General features: G+C 41.6%; 1 protein-coding gene across 1 annotated transcript; it reads right to left on the reverse strand.

Annotated features, from left to right (window-relative positions):
• Window positions 2135-3160, reverse strand: LOC107640834. Its single transcript, XM_016344335.1, has one exon. It carries the CDS (start codon window positions 3158-3160, stop codon window positions 2135-2137), a length of 1026 nt encoding a protein of 341 aa, XP_016199821.1.

Raw genomic sequence — 22928 nt, forward strand, 5'->3', positions numbered from 1 at the left:
CGGGAAACTCAAACTTAATCGATTGTTGATAGACGACTCCTGCCGGACTTTCTAAAATGATCCCGGCGCCCCCGGACGTCTGGTTGGAGGCTCCGTCTACATGGAGCTTCCACCGTGTGTCCGTGTCCTCCGTTGGATTCCCAGTTACTTCTACCAGGAAGTTGGCCATTGCTTGCACCTTAATCGCGTGTCGGGGTTCGTAGCCTAGGTCGTATTGGGATAGTTCGATGGCCCAGGTCATCATTCTTCCCGCTAGATTGGGCTTTTGGAGCACCTGACGAATCCCCTGGTCCGTTCTCACGACCACCTGGTGACTCTGGAAGTATTGTCGCAATCGGCGGGAGCAGACCAGAAGTGCCAGCGCCAGCTTCTCCAGCTTGCTGTATCTGAGTTTTGCCCCTTGCAGTGCTCTACTCACAAAGTAGATCGGTTGCTGGGCCTTCCCTTCTTCCCATACCAATACCGTTGCGAGTGCTCCCTCTGTGATGGCTAGGTATAGATAGAGTGGTTCTCCGGCTTTCGGCTTCCCGAGCACTGGGGGTGCTGCTAGAATCTCTTTGAAGTGGTTGAAGGCTTCTTCGCACGCGGGGGTCCACTCAAATGCTATTCCCTTTTTCATCAAAGCGAAAAAGGGTAGGGCCTTTGCTGCCGACGCACCGAGGAATCGGGACAACGCTGTGAGCCTTCCCGTCAGCCGCTGAACGTCTTTGATGCAGCCCGGACTCCTCATCTGGAGTATTGCTTGGCACTTTTCAGGGTTGGCCTCCACTCCCCTCTGGGTTATCATGAATCCCAGGAATTTCCCGGCCTCCATGGCAAAAGCGCACTTAAGCGGGTTGAGCCTCATGCCGTGTTGTCGGAGGGACGCGAACACGTTCTCCAGGTCATTTATGAGATTGTCAGGGCGGGTGGTTTTTGCGAGGATATCATCCACGTAAACTTCCACTGTTTTGCCGATGAGGTTGCTGAATATTTTGTTCATCAGTCTCTGGTACGTTGCCCCCGCGTTCTTTAGGCCAAAAGGCATCACTCTGTAGCAGTAGGTCCCCCCTGGCGTTATGAACGCCGTTTTATCCTCGTCTGGCCGGTGCATCGGTATCTGATTGTAATCGGAGTAGGCATCCATGAAACTCAGATACCGGTATCCCGCAGCCGCATCGACGAGTGCGTCGATGTTGGGAAGGGGGTAGCAATCCTTAGGGCATGCTTTATTAAGATCGGAGTAGTCCACACACATTCTCCATTTCCCATTGTGCTTTTTTACCAGGACCACGTTTGATAGCCAGGTCGAATAGTCTAGCTCCCGGATGAACCCTGCTTCGAGGAGGCCGGCCGTCTGTCTGGCCACTTCCTCTGCTCTCTCTTGAGACATTTTTCTCCTTCTTTGGGCCACTGGTTTGGCTTCCAGTCTGACAGCTAGGTGGTGCGACATGAGACTGGAGTTTATGCCCGGCATGTCGGCGGGTGTCCAGGCAAATAAATCGCCATTAGCTCTGATCATTTCTATCAAAGGTTCTTTTAACTCATGGGGGAGGTTCCTATTCACAAACGTGAATTTTTCCTCTGAGTTCCCGACCCTGAACTTCTCCAGGTCCCCTTCGGGTTCGTGTTTCGGTTTGTCATCGACTTTGGCGTCCAGGTCGGCGAGAAATATTCCCGATGCCTCTTTAGACTTTTTCCTTAACGAGAGACTGGCGTTGTCGCAAGTGACTGCCGTTTCCAAGTCTCCTCTCACAGATCCTATTGACCCTTCTTCAGTTATGAACTTCATTACTAACATCCTTGTGCTGATGACTCCTCCTAGGTCGTTGATTGTCTTTCTCCCCAGGATGATGTTGTAGGCTGTGGAGTCCCGTAGGATCACAAATTCGGCCATTACCGTTCTCTTCCCCTGTCCTTGTCCCAGTGAGATCGGCAGGGTAATTATGCCATCTGGCTTGATGAAATGGTCGCCAAGCCCTACGACACCGTGCTGGTGCGTCTGTAGGTCAGCGTCCCTCAGGCCCAAAGCATCGAACACATTACGGAACATGATGTTCGAGTCTGCCCCCGTATCTACAAGGATTCGTTTGACGAGACCAGTTCCTACCCTGGCTATTATGACCATGGGAGGACTCTCTCCGATCTCGTCGAATCACTGATCTTCCGGGCCGAACGAAATGGGTGGGAGCTTCCTAGTGCTTCGTGTGGAGGATGAGGAGACTGCCAGGACTTTGGCGTCTTTCTTGTGTGCCGACTTTGACCTAGGTGCTGCATTCCTAGCTGTTACCACGTTCACTATGGTGAGGCCCTGGTCGTCGTCCTCCAGTTCTTGGCGTCGCTTCGGTGTCCGAGTCCTATCCTCACCGTCGTGGTTGCGATTTTGTCGCCTCGGCTCCCTTATGAGGTGGGAAAATGCGGCTAGCTTTCCATCCCTGATGGCCTGCTCCAGTGCATCCTTTAGATCGAAACAGTCTTGGGTTTTATGCCCATAGCCCTTGTGATAGTCACAGTAGAGGCTTCGGTTTTCCCCTATTCGTTCCTTTAGTGGTCGGGGCTTCGACAAGATCCCCTTTTCGGCAATTTGTTCATAAACTTCCATGATCGGCGCGGTGAGGCGGGTGTAGTTGGTGAACTTCCTAACACGAGGAAATGGTCTGGGAGCCTTGCTCGGGCCGCCGTCTCTGGCGTGTTCCTTTTGTCCTTCTCCGCTTCCGCGGTGCCGATCTTGATTGTGAGCGGGCTGCCGTTTGTTGGTAGCCACGACTCGGCTCACTTCTTTGTCGTTGATATACTCCTTGGCCACACATTGGATTTCCTGCATACTCCACACTGGTTTCATGGTAAGATGCTTTCTGAAGTCCTCGTTCCGGAGTCCATTCGTCAGGCACAAACTCGCGACCGAGTTCGTCAGTCCGTTGATTTCCAGGCATTCATCGTTGAATCTGTCTAGGTACTTCCTAGTCGACTCGTCGGGTCGCTGGGTTACCCCGAGCAGGTTGATTGGGTGCTTCGCCTTTGTGATCCTGGTCGTGAATTGGGCTAAGAAGGCGTGGCTGATGTCTGCGAAGTCGGTCACCGAGCCCTGCGGGAGGTTATTGAACCACCGTATTGCAGGCCCTGCCAGGGTGACCGGGAAGGCGCGGCATCTTAGCTCGTCTCCCACTCCCTCAAGGTTCATTCTGGCCTCAAAGGCCATGAGGTGTTTGGTGCACGAAAATTACTTCACACTATGTAATTCCGCACAACTAACCAGCAAGTGCACTGGGTCGTCCAAGTAATACCTTACATGAGTAAGGGTCGAATCCCACGGAGATTGTTGTCTTGAAGCAAGCTATGGTTATCTTGTAACTCTTAGTCAGGATATAATATCAATAATAATTCTTAGTTTTAATTGTAAAAGTCAAGGGGCATAAAATAAATACTTGTTACTCAATAATGGAGAATATGTTGGGGTTTTGAAGATGCTTTGTCCTCTTTATTTCAGCTTTTCTCTTGTACTCCTCTCCACACACGCAAGGCTCCTTCCATGGCAAGCTTTATGTAAGGTGTCACCGTTGTCAATGGCTACTTCCCGTCCTCTCAATGAAAATGGTCCAAATGCTCTGTCACAGCACGGCTAATCATCTGTTGGTTCTCGATCATGTCGGAATAGAATCCCTTGATTCTTTTGCGTCTGTCACTACGCCCAACAATCGCGAGTTTGAAGCTCGTCACAGCCATTCAATCCTTGAATCCTACTCGGAATACCACAGACAAGGTCTAGACTTTCCGGATTCTCATGAATGCCGCCATCAATTCTAGCTTATACCACGAAGATTCTAATTAAGAAATCTAAGAGATACTCATTCAATCTGATGTAGAACGGAGGTGGTTGTCAGGCACACGTTCATGGATTAAGGAAGGTGATGAGTGTCACGGATCATCACCTTCTTCATAGTGAAGCACGAATGAACATCTTAGATAGGAACAAGCGTGTTTGAATGGAAAACAGAGATAATTGCATTAATTCATCAAGACGCTGCAGAGCTCCTCACCCCTAACAATGGAGTTTAGAGACTCATGCCGTCAAAAGGTATAAAGTTCAGATCTAAAATGTCATGAGGTACAAAATAAGTCTCTAAAAGTTGTTTAAATACTAAAGTAGTAACCTAGGTTTACAGAAAATGAATAAACTATGATAGATGGTGCAGAAATCCACTTCTGGGGCCCACTTGGTGTGTGCTGGGGCTGAGACTTAAGCTTCTCACGTGTCTGGGCTGTTTCTGGAGTTGAACGCCAGGTTGTAACCTGTTTCTGGCGTTGAACTCCAACTTGTAACTTGTTTCTGGCGCTGAACGCCAGACTACAACATGGAACTGGCGTTGAACGCCAGTTTACGTTATTTATCCTTGAGTAAAGTATAGACTATTATATATTGCTGGAAAGCCCTGGATGTCTACTTTCCAACCCAATTGGAAGCGCGCCAATTGGACTTATGTAGTTCCAGAAAATCCATTACGAGTGCAGAGAGGTCAGAATCCAACAGCATCAGCAGTCCTTTTTCAGCTTGAATAAGATTTTTGCTCAGCTCCCTCAATTTCAGCCAGAAAATACCTGAAATTACAGAAAAATACACAACTTATAGTAAAGTCCAGAAATGTGATTTTTATTTAAAAACTAATAAAAATATAATAAAAAGTGACTAAAATACATTAAAAACTACCTAAAAACAATGCCAAAAAGCGTATAAATTATCCGCTCATCAGTGTTCCAGCGGGTCTTGCGTTCCGTCGTACCTCATGTCCGTTGGCTTGTCAAAGTGTTTTGGTAGCCGGACCTCGAGTATGGAACGATGAAATGGGGTCGCCCCATTATCACGGGTCCCCGCGTTCTCCTCATTCTTCCTTCGTCGTCCTCCTGACGAGCGTCTTCGGTTCCCCGACCTGTTGTGTACCGCCGTTCTTGTCTGGCGTAGATGACAGGGTCATGGCGTCTCCTAGTGCGTCCTCTTTCCCCAGCGCTCTCGGATTCGGCCTGGGGGCTGGGCGTGCGTCTGGAGTGGCTCCTAGAGTGAGAGCGGGAGTGGCTTTGTTCTGGGGTGTGCTGGTCGTGTTCCCTGTCTTGCAACCGGCGTTCCAGATCTTGCATCCTATGGCGCAGTTCTTGCATTATTCTGGCGTGGTTGTCGCCAGTTCCCCCGAAGGGTCGTCCTTTGCGAGATTGTGTTGGGTGTCTTGGGGGGGATCTCGTGCGCTGCTGGGAAGTAGTTGCGGCAGCATCCCCTCCGGGCTCAGCCTCGCGGCCTGTTCCACTTTGGACCAGTACGAAGTCCATGGACCGTCCCCACAGACGGCGCCAATGTTCGGTAGGTCGGGTACCGGACCGATCGGGTGAATGTCCTGATCAACAAAGGGGGGAGGTCGTCTGGTCGTACGTCTTCGGGTTGGAGCAGGCGAGGTCCCGAACTCTGTGGATGTGGGGGGGTGTCACCTGCAAAGACACTCCGATGCGCAAGTCAATGAAGTGTGCAGGCGAAAAAGGGATAGAGTCATGTCACGTACCTTGGGGGAAGAGTAGGTCCTTCCCCTTATATACTGTGTCAGAAGTGGGCCCGATAAGGGTAGGCCCACTTTCTTCGAGGCGTGCTCCTCACAGCTGTAACAGAGCTGTCAGGGACGCGTGTCCGGGTCGGCTGCGGGGCGTCCCACCTCCGACCGTTCGGGTCGGGTGGCTCTCGGGTCGGGCCAGCCCGTAAGGGGACTTGGGCCAGGCCGTAACAGGAATAAAATAAGAAAATACATAAATTTAAAAAACACACAGAAAAAACTTAGAAGAAAACAAGCAAAAAAAAGTTTATACAAAAAATACAAAAATTCATAGATAAAAGCACGTAAATTCTATATTCAAAGAGAGCATAAACTAAACTATTGTAATAATTATTTTTTCTTTTATTCCTTCATTTAAGTCTATTGTTTTCATTAATTTTTATTTCTCCATTTTGTTTTTACTGGAAACACAATAGAAAAAAAACGACTAACAAAAAAAGGAAGATAAAAGGAAAAAATGCAACAGAAAAAAAATCCAGCAATGGAAGAAAGATCATGTGATTGAAATCCATGATTTAAGCCATGGAGGAAAGTGATCAAATGTAATGACCTAATTTTCGACAAAATAGAATTTTACTGAAAGTTTAGTAACAGGCATTTTTACTGCACATGCATTGCATCATTAAATACTTTGTCATGTCATTAGTTACTAAATTAGCTTATATTAATATTATTATAATGATATTTTATAATAATAATAATATAATAATTAAATTCAAAATCTACTAAAATTTTTCGATGAACTTAACTATGCTAATATTTTATCATAGATCTTCTATTCTCATGATTATCATAATACTAATATCATTTATACTAATAACTCATATATTTATCTCTAAATGTATTATTATTTGTTTTCTAATACCTCTAATTTTAGTAATTATTCATTTTAAGATATTTTTGCAACAAATTTAGATGACTAAGCACTCTATGCCACACGGCCAAGCTTGGAAAACATTCCAGCACTTTCTTTCTTCTTCTCCCAACCGTGGAACTCTTGGGAACTTCCATGAAAACTTCATGAACTCATGAGCTTCAAGATTGATTCTTTCACTTCCTAAAACCCTCACCACAAATCTAAATCGATTAAAGTATTTTCCTCTTCATTCTCTACACAACCATACCGGTTTTTCTAAGGTATGTTGCTGTTTCATGGCTGCTCTTCCTCAAAGTTTGGTTCGGCCATGGCTAAGCTTGGCTAAACTAGCTTTTGATGTTTTCTCTTTAGATCTTTTGTCTAGGTGCCTTGTAAATCAAGAAAGCTTCATTTTCAGCTCGAGAGATGAGAAAATCCTTCTTAAACCCCTTGATGATGGTTTGATTACTAGGCACACCATGATTTAAAAGTTTATTTTGATTAAAAATTAAGTGAAAAGTGAACTAGGAAGCTGTGTGTGCACCAATTTTGGAGGCAGCAGTAAGAGGTAAGGGTTGACTGATTTGAAATTGATTAATTGTGTTCTTGATGTGTGAATATTAAAGTGATGTTTGATACTTAAAATTGAATGTTTATCTACTTGATTTATGCTGAAATTTGGTGATTATTAAGCTAAACAATTTGGTTCCATGGTGCTGCTAAAAAATCGAATGTTTTAGCCAAGTTTGGTGCTGTTTTCAAGATTGTATCATGAGGAATTTGAGGTGGTTTGGTGGCTGGGAAGTTGTGTGACATCCTAATATTCAAATCTTTATACTCGAGTCATAAATCAATGATAATAAGGTGGTATGACTCAAGGTGGATTTATAATACATATATAATTGAATGTAATTATTAAACGAGATGTCTGAAAAGTAGTAAAAGAAAAATCACAAATGGAAACACTCGCATATCGATGAGAAGAAGATAGAACGCATTCGGAAAGCGAAGATAAGATAAAAAATTAAGGAAGAATAGGAGAAAGACAAGATATATATAAATATAAATATAATAGCACTAGTCGTGACCTGCGAAGTTTAGGCCGGCTAGGGTTACAGTAATAAAAATCAGTTGATAAGAGCATTTCCTATCTCTCCCAAAATATACATCAAGGCCTCTATAGGCAAGTTCCAAAAGAAATTCATATATACATATAAGTTTTTCAAAATAAGTGAGGAGAGATTCTAAACAAAAGTAAAACAGAAGTCCAATAAGCTTCGCCATCTCTCAGATGAATCACAGCTTACGGCTAAGCCTAGGACCTACATATGAAAAACAAGAGATATATACGGAATGAGAACCCCTGATCTATGGGTTCCCAGTACGGTAAAAATGCCAAATAGATACTCCATAAGGCAACACGAACTCACTAAGCAATCTTAAACTCCATACCTCATCATATCCATCCTAAATTTTCACTAATATGTAATTAGGCAACTATCATTGTAAGAACCGGGGTTTTCACGAATATGATTTTTGGACTTAGTAGGTTTTTCTGAGTCAGAAAATGTGTTTTCTGTGAAAAACCGTGAAACACCGCGAACTGGTAGCTGAACTGGTTCAAGTCTATCCAGTACTGTGCGAGAAAAAGTGAAAACAGTCGAAAACCTTAGAAAAATATTAGAAATGGAAAACCGGGTGTTAATGTTAAAGGTTTGGCTCAAAGTTGGGCCGAACGGGCTAAAAACGCGAACGGGTTGGACCGGACCCAAGTTGGGCCCAAGCCCAACATATATAAGGGTTCATTAATGAACCCATTCAACACAACACACCCATAAACACACACACACCAGCTGCAAGAAGAAGAGGGGAGAAGAGAGAAGAAAACACTATTCACTCCACACTTCGACTCGGGATAACTTGAGCTACGGACCTCCGATTGACGAGCAGTTCACGGCCACGCGAAGCTCTTGGCGAGCTCTTCCTTTTTATTTAAAGAAATCTGGTAAGGGCTCGCATATCACTCCCCATTTTCGTGCCCTAGATTCTGTACATTTTGGATTTGGTTTTTGAGCAACTTTTATGATTTTGCTTGTTTAGGTGGTCTCTAGTAGCGGGTAATTGTTGGATTTTACCCCTAATCTCGTTGGGTAAGGTAAGGTTTCACTAAACCCTTGTGTTTAGTTGTTTTGTGTACCTTAGGTTTTGATTTTGGTGATATATGTGTTGTTAGTTTGAGCTTTGGTGTTTGTTAGAGTTGGTTGAGGCTTTGGATCAGGTTTGGTGGCTTCGTTTTGGTGTTTGGAGCATTTGAAAATCGGCCAAGGTATGGTTTTGATTTTTTCTATGTAGTATATAATATTCATGGACACTTAGGCTAGTGACCCATAGGATAGGAATGAATTATAATGGTTGTTGAGGTGTTGAATGTTGTTGATATGGTTGATGATTGATGATGGTTAGTGATGTTGTTGGTATATGGAATGTGAGTGTTGAGATTGTTGATAGATGATGTGAATTATGATGAGTTGATAATTTTTGGGAATATGTTGATAAATCATGATGTTGGAATTGGTAAAGAGGGTGTGAGAGATTGAAATTGAAATGAAATGGGATTGATTTTGATGTTTGATAATGATTGAATTAGGATTGAGGAAAGTGTTGGTGGAGGATTGATTTTGGTATCATATAATTGAGGTTTTGATGGCTGGGAATGGTATAGTATGCTATAAAGGGTAGATCATGATAGAAATTGGAGTTTGAAGTGGTTTTGGTTTGGTTTTGGTTGGGAATGTTGGTAATGTTGAGGTTTTGAGACTTTTGGTAAAACTGAATTTTTGGTGAACTTTGTCTGATCATAACTTTTGCCTCAATTTTCCAAATTCGTTGAAAATTATTTAGAATTAAAGCTTATTGAAAACCCTTAAATTTGATATAAAGTTTGCAAGATTTGGGTTTTTGTAGAGGAAGTTATGATCATTCAAAGTTGGTGTTAAAAATCTGAAATTCTGCAAAGTTGCAGAATTTTGTGAATTCTGGTATATGCGCACGCACAGCCTCGTGCACACACAACCCTACGAAAATCTTGATCTGTGCGGACGCACAGACTTGTGCGCGCACATACCAAGGACGAATTGCAACATGTGCGTACGCACAGCCCTGTGCGCATGCACAAGTTGGGAAAGGTCGTTTGTTGGGGGCATTCGCACACCTTGTGCGAGCGAACAGACCTTCCAAGATTTGGTACCTGTGCGTATGCACACCCCTGTGCGTACGCACACCCCTGTATGTATGCACACTTTTAAAATCTTTCTGGGCGTGCGCATGCACACCCCTGTGCGTGCACATGCCCTGTTTCACAAATTTAATCTTTGTTTTCAACTATTTCACCTTCCCAACACGGTTGTAAGCTTCTAAAACACGATTTTAAGGCTTTTGGGCTTAATTTTGAGTATGAAGGATATGAGATATAGCTAAAGGGTTTTAGTTGACGATTATTATAGAAAATTAGAGAATGGAGGCTTAGGTTTCTGGTGTACTGAGGATGGGTCTGGTGGAATGGGAAGGGAGAAAGATATATGAAATGTGAGGCTGATGATGGTTATTACGAGCTAGTTGGATGTTGAATGAAGGTGTGTGATAAACTCCATTTTTAGGGTTTATCTGGTGTTGAATTTAGAGGGTTTTGTCAACATTTGCCGCATTTATCCAATGAAATAGTATGGTTTTGTAAATTCTCCTTTAATTGTGCTTAGAAGTGAAAACATGCTTTTTAGGTCTTAGAATAGCTAAATTTAATTCACCTTGATTCCATTAGATGCCTTGATATGTTTGTTAAGTGATTTTAGATTTAGGAGGCAAAGATTGGATTGGGGGAATGAAGAAAAAGCATGTAGAAATGGAGAACTCATGAAGAAATGAAGGAATCGCAAAGATGTCAAGCCCGACCTCTTTGCACTTAAATCGATTATAACTTGAGCTACAAAGGTCCAAATGATGCGGTTCTGGTTGCGTTGGAAAGCTAACATTCAGGACTTTAAAATGATATAAAATTTGCCATAGTTGCATTGCGTTTAGGGATGCGTACGCGCACTGTACGTGTATGCGCCGATGGTTGCACATGATTCACTTAATGCAACTCGTGGCCAGCGATTTTAGAAGCCTTGTAGACCCAATACAACTCATTTCTGATGCTATTTAACCCAAAGATTGAAGGAAAATCAACATCTTTGGTCATGATTAGTTTAGTTTAGATTAGTTTTGGAGGGAAAGTTAGTTTTAGAGAGAGAAGCTCTCACTTCTTTCTAGAATTAGGATTAGGTTAGATCCAAATTAGAATTTCTTAGATTTAGGTTAATTTCATGCTTAGATTTACTTTTCCTTTATCAATTTTTCTTCCTCTACTTCTCCTCTCTCTAGTTTTGTATTTCAATTCTTGTAATTCTCTACTTTCATGTTGATGCACTTTTGTTCTTCCATTTTTCCTTTAATGCAATTTATGATTCATGTTCCTTTATTGTTGATTTGATTTGTTGTTGTTTAATTCCTTGCAATTGAGTAGTTTAGATTTACTTTCCTTGCAATTTTACTATGCTTTCCTTTTATGCCTTCCAAGTGTTTGATGAAATTCTTCGAAGGATGTTAGAGTAGAATTTTATGCTCTTAGCTTGGGAAGGTAACTTAGGAACTCTTGAGTTACTAATTGTCAAGTAATTGATGATTGGGAGCCATTGACTCTAATTCTCACTAATTGAATTAGTGGAGAGTTAGGACTTATGGACTTAGATTGATATAGCTCACTTGACTTTCCTTTACTACTAGTTAGAGGATGACTTAGTGGGATTGATCCTTGCCAATTCTCATGTTGTGGTTAGTGATAGGGATAGAGATCCTTGACCACCAACCCTTGCCAAGACCTTTGTAGCTATTAGTTTACTTCCTTGCCATTTATATTTCATGTCTCTTATCTCAAAAACCCCAAAACACACCTCATAACCAATAACAAGAACACTTTATTACAATTCCTAGGGAGAACAACTCGAGGTTTGAATACTTCGGTTATTAATTTTAGGGGTTTGTTTTAGTGACAAACAATCTTTTGTATGAAAGGATTATTGTTTGGTTTAGAAACTATACTTCGACAAGATTTCATTAGTGAAATTCTAAATCGTCAAAAATCCGTTCATCAGTGTGCTCGGTACTATATCCTTGGAATGATATTGTGCCAGGCACTATATCCTTGGAATGATTTATGATGAAATATATGTTGTAGTTGATTTCCTTATCTACCACAAGAGTGTGCCAGGCACTATATCCTCGGATTGAGCATGCAAGTGTGCCAGGAGCTATATCCTCAGAACGATAGTGTGACAGGCACTATATCCTCGAAACAAAAGCGTGCCAGGCGCTATATCCTCAGAAGTGGCAGAAAAGGCGACATCTGAAAGGATGTGTCGGGTTGGCATTCATAGACCGACAAGTGATATCACGAGCTAATCGGATAGACATTCATCATATGCATCTTTTATGTGCTCGTTTACTTTGATTATTTGGGTTTGCCTAATTGTATAATATGCCTACTTGCTTCTTGAATTAATTGCTATATATTTGAATATTACTTGTGTTTTCCATGCTTGTATTATTTGTGTTTGTCTGGGTTTTTGAGGAGGTTAGGTAGGCGGTGGCGATGGGGTTGCATGGAAAGTTAGGTTGGAAAAGGCTGTGGGATAGCGGTGTTTGGTTAGAATAGAAATCCCCTAAGATAGATTACCCGGTTTATTTATGTTAATGTTTATATAATCATACTTTACTGTTTTAGTTATGCCTTAAGTTTGAATCTTGTGATGGACATGGAGCTTAGGATTGCCTTTGGCATCCCGGGGTCTTATATCCTACATCACTGGGCACTGTTACCATACTGAGAACCTCCGTTTCTCATACTATATTTCGATTGTGTTTTTCAGTTGCAGGTCGCAACCCACCTCGGTGAGTTGTTGGATGGTAGCAGAAGCGGAGGATCATAATACCTTTTGGGAGTTTTTTGTTTATTTGTTTATACATCTCTCACTTTTGTATTTTGTTTTAGCCTAGAGGCGTGTAATGAGAGAACAAAACTTGTATAAGCTGTTTTTACTGTCTGGTTCTGTATATCTGTATATGGCTAGCCGTCTTAAACTCCACGAGCCGTGGCTAGATTCTTATGATACTATACTATTATATTTTGATATATTTGTATCTATTTCTTGTGCTTTAAGTAGTAGCTTCATTAGTAAGTTTGCGCTTTGTAAATCCTATTTTTGAGCTATATCTTTCATCGGGATTCTAGATTATAATAATTCTTTCTATATACTATACGTATGAGCTTAGAACTATCGTAATCTCTGATTAACCTTTGCTTTACGACGTGAGGTAAAGCTTACGCTAATTAGGGTGTTACATTTAGTGGTATCAGAGCGGGGTAAGGCTTGGGTTAATTGGGGTGTTACATTTAGTGGTATCAAAGCGGTTCGTCCTCGTGAGCTTGAGGGATGGACCGATTGTGCTTCATTGTATATTCTGGGTGTCTTTTTCTTTGATGCTATTAGGTTATCTGCTTGATATTACATAGCATGCTTGTTTGTGAGTGCCTATTTGGGATAATTGAAGTACTAGGCTTTTGATATTGAGACTTTTCATCTTGATATCAATTGTTTGGTGTAGACAGAAACCCTAATGGCCACTCGCGAACGAGGTCATCCACGTTCACGAGAGAGTAGAAATGAGTGACCGGCTCATAACCATGCTGAGTTCATGGCGGTAATGGCGAATCTTGTGAACACCATGGGGCTACCGCTGCTGCGACTCTGCAAGCTGTGCAGAGGTTAGGTCAACCGGCGGGAAATAGAAACGAAAATGGTGAAGGAGATGCTAATGATAATGCTGAGGGAAACGACGATAACACGGGTGGTGTTCCGATGACCTTGGCGACGTTCCTCAAGGTTCATCCGCCAATTTTCTGAGGATCAACTAATTCTACTAAAGCAGACAACTGGTTTCAGGCTATGGAGCATGCTTTACAGGCGCAGCATGTTCCAATGAATCAATATGTTGAATTTGCCGCTTATCAGCTAGCGAGAGAGGCCCAGCACTAGTGGCAAGCTGAGTGCCGCTTGCTACAGCTCCAGAATGCCGACGTTCCGTGGGATGTGTTCCAAACGACCTTCTATAAGAAATACTATCCTGAGTCTGCAAGGGAAGCAAAGGAGATGGAATTGATGCAGCTGAAGAAAGGTTCCCTATCTGTGGCGGACTACACCAACAAGTTTGAGGAACTCTGTAGGTTTTCTAGGGCATGTTAGGGTGCCCCGGAGACTTACGAGAGCTGGAAGTGCATCAAGTACCAGAGGGGTTTAAAGGATAGCATTATGACTGCTGTGGCGCCTATGGAGATTCGTATTTTCTCCGATCTGGTGAACAAGGCAAGAGTGGTTGAAGAGTACGCAAAGACGGTAGCCTCGTCAAGGGATGCTCATAGAAGCAACCCTAGTAGGGAACGTGACGATTACCTTGGACCAAGGGGACAGAACTTCAAGAGAGATGGACACGCTCCTCAGCATCTGCTAAGTCAAGGGAATTTTAGGAGGGACAACAATGCCCAGTTTCACTATATGAAGGGGAGTCGCCTGTGTTATGCTTGTGGACTACTTGGACACCTAGCCAAGAACTGCCGTCATAAGAAAAACCCGAACATGGGTCAAAGTCAACAATTAGACCGTGTGGTTGCGTTGGATGTACGTGATGCGACAGGGTCGGATCCTCCGACGAGAGGTAAGCATATGCGTTGAGTATTATATTGCTTGGACCTGACAGTAGCTTAGTTCTATCTTTTCCAAAGTCGCTGTTAGGATTACCAGAGCTTAGAGTTTTGTTGGGAGTGAACCATGGGAAAGGAGGATTCTAGTGGCGGTAGCCGAGGATTTCGGACTTGTGGTGACGAACGATCAGAGTGGGAGTGCCGGAATGGTTACTAGGCATGATTGGAAGTCTTGTCGGTACCCTGTATGGGTGATGGATGTGGTTCAGCACTAGTGGCAACCGAAGTACTGACTGACACTTTTGCGGTTTTTAACTATGATTTTTGCGGTTTTAAGGTTTAGAATGATTTTCAAATCTGGTTTGAAATTTTGGTTTAAATGATTTGGTTTTGAAACTAGGATTGTATGATTTTGTTAACTTGTAATTTTGGGTTTGTAATTTCACTTATCAGAAGGAATTCAAATGGAAAGGTTTTGATTTACGGGTTTCAATGAATTTAGGAAAATCATGCTTTAAAATGATTGATTTACAAATAAATAATTTTTGACTCTTTTGAAAAAAAAGTTTTAACAATGAAACTCGTTTACATGGAACTTGTTTTAAAGGTTTTGAAAAGTATTAGAAAATCAGTAATTGGTTTAAAAGAAAGAATTTTCGGATTCCTAGTGATGATAATCAGAGTGACGCAGCGGAAGGCGAGAGAGAACATCAATACGGTGGGATGATGGTGAACGAGATGTCTTGGCAACTTGTTGGGTTGTTAACATTGAAAGTAGGATACTTCGTGGAGAATATATATATATATATACATATTACATCGCGTGATTCAGATTTTTGAGGGCAAAAATCTTTTTAAGGAGGGGAGGATGTAAGAACCGAGGTTTTCACGAATAAAACTATTTAAATGCCCAAATTAGATTCTGGAAATTTAGGAGGAGAATTTGGAGATTTAAATATGATTTTTGGACTCAGTAGGTTTTTCTGAGTTAGAAAATGTGTTATCTGCGAAAAACTATGAAAAACTGCGAACCGGTTCAAGTCTGCCTGGTACTGTGCGAGAAAAAGTGAAAACAGTCGAAAACCTTAGAAAAATATTAGAAATGGAAAACTGGGCATTAGTGTTAAAGGTTTGGCCCAAAGTTGGGCCGAACAAGCTAAAAACGCGAACGAGTTGGACCGGGCCCAAGCCCAACATATATAAGGGTTCATTAATGAACCCATTCAACACAACACACCCATAAACACACACAGACCTGTGCATATGCACATGCTGGGGAAAGCTCTCTGTTTGCAGCGTTAGCACAGTTTGTGCGCACACATACCAAGGATGAATTGTAACCTGTGCGTACGCACAGTCCTGTGCGCACGCAAAAGTTGGGAAAGGTCGTCTATTGGGGGCACTCGCACACCTTGTGCGAGCGAACAGACCTTACAAGATTTGGCACTTGTGCGTACGCACACCCCTGTGCGTACACACACTTTTAAAATCTTCCTGGGCGTGCGCACGCACACCCCTGTGCGTGCGCACACGCCCTGTTTCACAAATTTAAACTTTGTTTTCAACTATTTCACCTTCCCAACACGGTTGTAAGCTTCTAAAACACCATTTTAAGGCTTTTGGGCTTAATTTTGAGTATAAAGGATATGAGATATAGCTAAAGGGTTTTATTTGACGATTATTATAGAAAATTAGTGAACGGAGGCTTAGGTTTCTGGTGTACTGAGGATGGGTCTGGTGGAATGGGAAGGGAGAAAGATATATGAAATTAGAGGCTGATGATGGTTATTATGAGCTAGTTGGATGTTGAATGAAGGTGTGCCTGGTACTATATCCTTGGAATGATAGTGTGCCAGGTACTATATCCTTGGAATGATTTATGATGAAATATATGTTGTAGTTGATTTCCTTATCTGCCGCAAGAGTGTGCCAGGTACTATATCCTCGGATTGAGCATGCAAGTGTGCCAGGCGCTATATCCTCAGAACGATAGTGTGCCAGGCACTATATCCTCGGAACAAAAGCGTGCCAGGCGCTATATCCTCGGAAGTGGCAGAAAAGGCGACATCCGAAAGGATGTGTCGGGTTGGCATTCATAGACCGACAAGTGATATCTGATGACAAGTCATCTTATGCTAGTTTTACAAGTTTTTTTCACTTGTTTCATTAGGTTTTATGCGCTTTCTTGCACAATAAGTAAGTGATTGGAGTGGATTTTCATGGTTATTTTGAATCAATCAAACATCATTTATTTTACACAAAATCATAAGGTTTATGCTAGAATTAATTGATTTTATGAATGATGCAAAGACCTTGACTTTGATTGCTTGTTTGGTTGCTTGTAGGTGAAGAAATGAAGAAAGGAGGAGGCAAAACAGTAAAGCGTTACGTTCAAAAAGGAAGTGCCATGCTCAATCGAAACAAAGCTAGCGTTCACTTTCAAAGTGAGCGCCATGCTCACTTTTCCACCTTTTTCGGGCTTTTCAAGTTGGGACGCAAGCTTGGGCCATCCTGCGCACTAAGCAGCGCTCAAAATTAGAGCGTAGTGCTCAATAAAAGAGCGCCAAGGAAGGGTGCGCACCAGAGAAGCACCAAAGAGCCAGCACTCAAATAGTGAGTGAAGTGCTCATTAGGGGAGCGCTAAGGGAGCCAACATGCACAACAAAATAGGCACACCAAGGGAGAGCGTTTAATGAGTGAGCGCAACGCTCAGTAAGGGAGCGCTAGTAGGAGGCAACATGCGCACCAAAGGAGAAGTGAGCGCAGCGCTCAATTTGTGCACGGAACTGATGGGTTGAAATTGGTATTCCAACACCTAAACTCACCGGCAAGTGTGTCGGATCGCATCAAGTAGTAATTACTCACAAGAGTGAGGTCGATCCCACAGGGATTGTTGGATTGAGCAATTTTAGTTAGGTGGTTAATTTAGTTAAGTAGACAGTTGATTATTTGAGTGGATTGTGACCAGCAGAAGCTAAATTGCATGAAACTAAAAGGGAGAGGGGAAATTGACAGAAATGAAAAGTGCAGAAGAATAAATTGCATGAAACTTAAATTGCAAGGAGTAAAAGAGCTGAATCTTAAAGAGCAAGTAATGTAAATGACTGAAACTTAGATTGCAAGAAATGTAAATGGCTAAAGCTTAAAGTGCAAGAAATGTAAACTACTGAATTTAAATTGCTGTGGAACTTAAATTGCTGAAAGATTAAAGGGATGTGGGGAGTTGGGATTCAAAATAAAGCAAGAAAATGTAAAGAGCAATCAAGCAGAGAAGTAGAAGATGAAGTAAGTGCAGTAGATCTAAACAGAAATGGAAAATTGCTTGAAGAACAAAACAGAAAGTAAACTTAGCTCAATTGCAAAATCTAAAAAGAGAAATTGAAGATCCAAGAGGAGCAATGAGATTAGAACAAGGATCTAGATCTCAATTGCACCCTTGATCAAACAGAAAATAAATTGCAGAAGAAATGTAAAAGAAACAGCAAATAAAACTCAGATCCAATTCTTAGAACAATTGAGAAGAGAGGTAAAAGATGATTCTCAAACTTAGAATCAATGAAGATCTTAAATCTCAATTCAAATTCCAAGAACAGATAGCAAGAGTTGTAGAAGAAATGAAAACGAAGGCAGAAAGCTAAATCCAATTCCAAATCCTTAGAATTATGCAGAAGAAAAGAAAGATGAATTGCAGATCAAGGATTGAAACAGAATTCCTTCAATCTCAATCTAAAATTCAGAAACAGAAAGTAGAAATTGCCAAAGTAAGAACAAGGAGGAAGAGAACTCAGCTGTCAATCCCAATTCGCAAATTCAAAATAAAAGCTAAAGTGAAAACTAAAATTGAGCTAAAAGGTAAAACTAAAATAAAAAATGAAAGAAGGTCCTCTACAAATCAAACTAATTCCTATTTATACACTTTCTAATTTTGATTTTAGAATTTGAAGTGGGCTTTTCAAATTGGTGAAGAAGTGGATCCAAATTGGCTTTTTCTTGAAAAATGGAGTCAGGAACCACCTCCAGTGGAGCGCTCAGTTATGTAAAATAATGTAGCGCTCCCTTGCCTTCTTCCTGGGCTCGTGCCAAGCCCATATGCATAGCAAAGTAGCGCTCAGTTATGTAAAATAACGTAGCGCCCTTTTCCTTGGAGTGAGGCTCCCACTTCGAGCCTTGGTGGCTTCAATTTTGCCAATTCCCTTGTGAAGCATAGCGCTCAGTGAAGACTTCTAACGCAGCGCTACTTGTTTTCCTTATGTCTCCCCCTTCGAGCCTTGGTGAAGCCATTTTGGCAATTTTCCTTGCCAAGCCTTGTAGCGCTCCTTCCTTGCTAGCACAAGGTCCCCATTTCGAATCCTGGTGGATGCATTTGTGCCAATTCCTTTTGTGCTAAGCTTTGTACACTAGTGCTCAGTTAAGTAAGTTAACTTAGCGGTTCAAGCTTGTACAGTGTCCCTTCTTCAAGCCTTGCTCCTCCCATTTTGTGCCAATTTCATTACACACTAGCGCTCAGTGAAGGGACTTCACGCAGTGCCCTTTGTGCTTGTGCAAGGTCTCCTCTTCGACTCTTGATGACTGCATTTGTTAGCAATTTCCTTGTTGCAATAGCGCTTAGTTGAAGTTAAGCAAAGTGACACTCCCTTGTATGTGCCTGGTTCGAACCTTGGCTCCACCTTTCCTTGACATTGCGCCTTGCTTTTTTTTTTTTCATGAGGAGCCCGATAAAGTTAACAAAGTGAACCGAGCGCTATTGATTTTGCCTTGTTCTCTTTGGTTCCTTGTAGCGCTCAGTTAAATCACCCAATGTAGCACCTTGGCCTTGCTCCCTTGGTTTTGGACTAGCGCTCAAATAGAGAGCGCTACGCTTAATAAGTGAGCGCCATGGCCTTGCCTTGGTTGATGCACCACGCTTTTGTTTCCTTAGGCCATGCTTTCCTTGTTTATTTCTTTTCTTAACCTACAAGTAATTAAAACAACCAATCAAAGCATCACCAAATTCACAAGGTTTATAAATAATTCAAAAATCAACTAATTCTAGCTTGAACCTCATGATTTAGTGTCAAATAATTAATGGTTGATTGAATTGACATAACCATGTAATTTCGCTCCAAGTTACTTATTTATAATGTAAGAAAGTGCATAAAACCTAATGAAACAAGTGAAAAATGCTTGAAAAGCTAGCATAAGATGACTTGTCATCACAACACCAAACTTAAATCTTGCTTGTCCCCAAGCAAGCCCTAAACATAAGAAAAATGGAATGAAACATAGAAGCATACATGTCCTTATTTAGCAGATAATTGAACTTGGTTCATGGGATTTTATGCAGACAAATGTAGCTCACTTATTCTTTGCTGATAAATGAGAAATGTTTCTTTGATGGTTCACTAGAGTTGCTGCTAAGCTGCCTTGCTTGTTGATTGATCCCTGTTGGCTTTTGCTTTCTTTCTTTTGCTTTAGAAAGCTTATTTATTAATGAAAGCTCGGTGGCAAGTGTTGCAGCAGCCCTTTTGGCTCAATTTTGCTCCTTCTTCACCACAGACACATGGCTCACAATTTCTTCCTAGGAACATTGATGCCCAGCATCTCTTTGGATCACTAAATGCTTTGTAGCTAGGTTGCTCTTGATAGTAGATTTTCAGTTGGCAATCCCAGATCAGTTGATCCAAGTGGCCAAGTTTTAAAATACTCCTCAGAACCTACTTGTCCAAGCATATCCTAGAACAAAAACACCACAGGCATATGTCCTAGGGTCCAAGCTATTGGTGTCTAGCCTTATTGTTTGTTTCTTTGCCCATTCTTGGCTTTTCTTTTTCTTTTTCTTTCTTATTTGGCTTCATTCTCAAAGGATATTCATTGATAACAGACTTTATAGCAGCAAACTAAATCACACTTCAAAGAACATGTTATTATGCAGCTTTTTATTATTGAGCTAATCATTAAATCAAACAAGTACCACCACTGAATTCTCATTCTAATTTCTACGATATTGGACAATTACTTTTTTATATCAAACATCTTTCTTTTATTTATGCAGAAGGTAAACAAAGCAGAATTCAAGCTGATGAGTTATGACGAGTAAAATATGCAGGCTAGCATTCTTAGCAAACATTCACACTTACACTTAATTGACACTTCAGCAAGACATATAGGGGACTCTAAGTTAAAATACTTCAAAGAAACAAGGATTGAATGTCAATACAACTTGTTGGGAATGTCTCTCAGCTTTTCCTTCTGTCATCATTATTTCTCTCTGTTGTACTTCTTTTGGATGATGATGCAGATCCCTCTCCACAGGTTGAATGTTTTCCTATAGTATCCTTAGAAGTTGCTTGTTTCTCAAGCCCTTAGGCAAATGGTTAGCATGCATGAATTGTTTGTGGGCTTTTGAACTTAGTTTGGTGTGTGAACACCAAACTTAGTTCCTTGCCAATGTTTCTTATGCATCAAGTCAACCATATGTGAACCCTTTTGTCTTTGCTAAAGGCAATAAAACTAAAAACTAGAAAATAGACACTGGTTAAGTAGTTTCTTTGATTGCTTGGAGCTAGCAACCCTTTATGCAGAAGGTGAAAATGTGATTTTAAATGAGATTTTTGGTGGAACACCAAACTTAGCATCCTTCATTCTCCCTTAAATTATTTTGGTGTGCAACACCAAACTTAGCTCCTTGCAATACAGATAAAGCTACTCAGCCCTGTTTATTGAAATAGTTGGGAAAAGAAAACTACCTTTGGTTGGGTTGCCTCCCAACAAGCACTCTTTTAATGTCACTAGCTTGACATCTTGTTCTTTGATCATGGAGGCTAAAAATCATAGTGCCTTAGCTTTTCTCCTCTTACTGTGAACTTCCTTCCGGTTTCCTCTTTGATGATCTCTAGGTGTTCAAGTGAAAGGATCCGGTTCACAGTATAGTACTCAGATAATTGTGGACACACCTTCATTGGTTGGGTGTTTAACATCACTTTATCCCCTGGTGAGAAGCCTTCAGTGGGGATTTTCTTGTTTCTCCACCCTTTTGGCCACTTCTTCTTTTCTTTCTCAGAAGATAATTCATTCCTTAGTGGTTCTTTATCTGGAGTGTCGAGGTTCTCATCTGGGGGTTATGGATCTAGTTCCTCCTTGATTTCTTTGGTCTGTTGCACCATCTCTACTTTTTTCAAGCATGGGTTTAGAAACCTTGGTGTTGACTCCTTAATTGTCTTCTTTGAGCTATGATCTCTGGCCTTATCCTTCTTGTATTCTTCTTCTTGAGTGGGCTCATGTAAAGTCTTGAAGACATGAAATGCTAGGTGCTCATCATGCACTCTTAGCAACAATTCCCCTTTTTCAACATCTATCAATGCTCTGCCCGTAGCTAGGAAAGGCCTCCCCAGAATGATGGGAGTGTTAGGGTCCTCCTCCATATCCAGGATGACAAAATCAGCTAGGAGAAGAAATTTCCCCACTTTTACCAGTACATTCTCTACAACTCTAAGTGCTTGCTGAATGGATTTTTCAGCCATTTGAAGAGCTATTCGAGTGGATTTCAGTTCAAAAATTTGAAGCTTCCTCATAAGAGATAGAGGCATCAAGTTTATGCTTGCACCATGGTCACATAATGATTTCTCAATAGTTATGTTTCCTATGGTACAAGGTATGTAAAACCTTCCAAGATCATCCTTCTTCTCTGGTAGACCTCTTTGGAGAATAGCACTATACTCCATTGTCATTTCAACAATCTGTCCTTCCTTCAAGGGTCTTTTCTTTGTTAGCACTTCTTTCATAAATTTGGCATATAATGGCATCTGTTCAAGTGCTTCTAAGAAGGGAATATTGGTGCTGAGTGTCTTGAATATGTCCAGGAATTTTAAATATTGCTTATCCTCGTTCTCTTTCTTGAATCTTTGAGGATATGGAAGTTTGGGGATATATGGCTTCACCCCTTCCTTCGTCTCTTATGGTTGTGTTTCAAGGATATTCTTATCTCTCTCTAAGCTTTTTGCATTCTTGGCCTTTCTATCCTCTTCACCTCTCTCTTCTATCTCTTCTTGTGGAACTTCTCTATTGTGTTCTTCCTGGTTGATGGCTTCTTCCTCACTTCCCACTATGATTGCTTTGCACTCCTCCCACTTTGTAGCTTTTCCTTTGTCCCTTGGGTGGTCTCGAGTGGCACTAGGGGATGCATTTGATTACTTCTCACCCATCTCTGCAATTCGTTTAGCTATTTGTTCCATATGCCTCTCAAGATTTCTGATTGAACCTTCTTGGTTTTTACTTGTTATGGCTTGATCTTTCTGTGTTGCTTCCTGATCTTGTCTTGCCATCTCTTGATTTTTCATGAGTTTCTCCATCATTATCTCTAGACTAGAGATTCTTTGGGAGTCTGGATTTGGTTGTGGTTGTGTAAAATGAGATGGTTGTTGCTGGAAGTTGTTTAAACTATTTGTGGGGTTATTTTGTGGGTGGAATGTGGATGTGGAAGGTGGATGATGGTTGTTTTGGTTAGTGACTGAGTTATTGGTTGGATAATAGATGGAATTGGGGTAGTTGCTTTGGGGTCTTCTGTATGGATTGTGGTTAGTGTTTTGATGGTCGTGGTTTGTGTAAGTTATGTTTCTTGAGTTGTTTTGGTTTGAGTTTTTCTGCCATGGTTGCCGGCTGTGGTTATCTCCCCACCTTAGATTTGGATGGTTCTTCCAAGAGGGGTTGTATGTGTCTCCATGGACTTCATTCTGGC

The sequence above is a fragment of the Arachis ipaensis genome, chromosome B05 (assembly GCF_000816755.2).
Source record: "Arachis ipaensis cultivar K30076 chromosome B05, Araip1.1, whole genome shotgun sequence".
NCBI classification, from domain to species: Eukaryota; Viridiplantae; Streptophyta; class Magnoliopsida; order Fabales; family Fabaceae; genus Arachis; species Arachis ipaensis.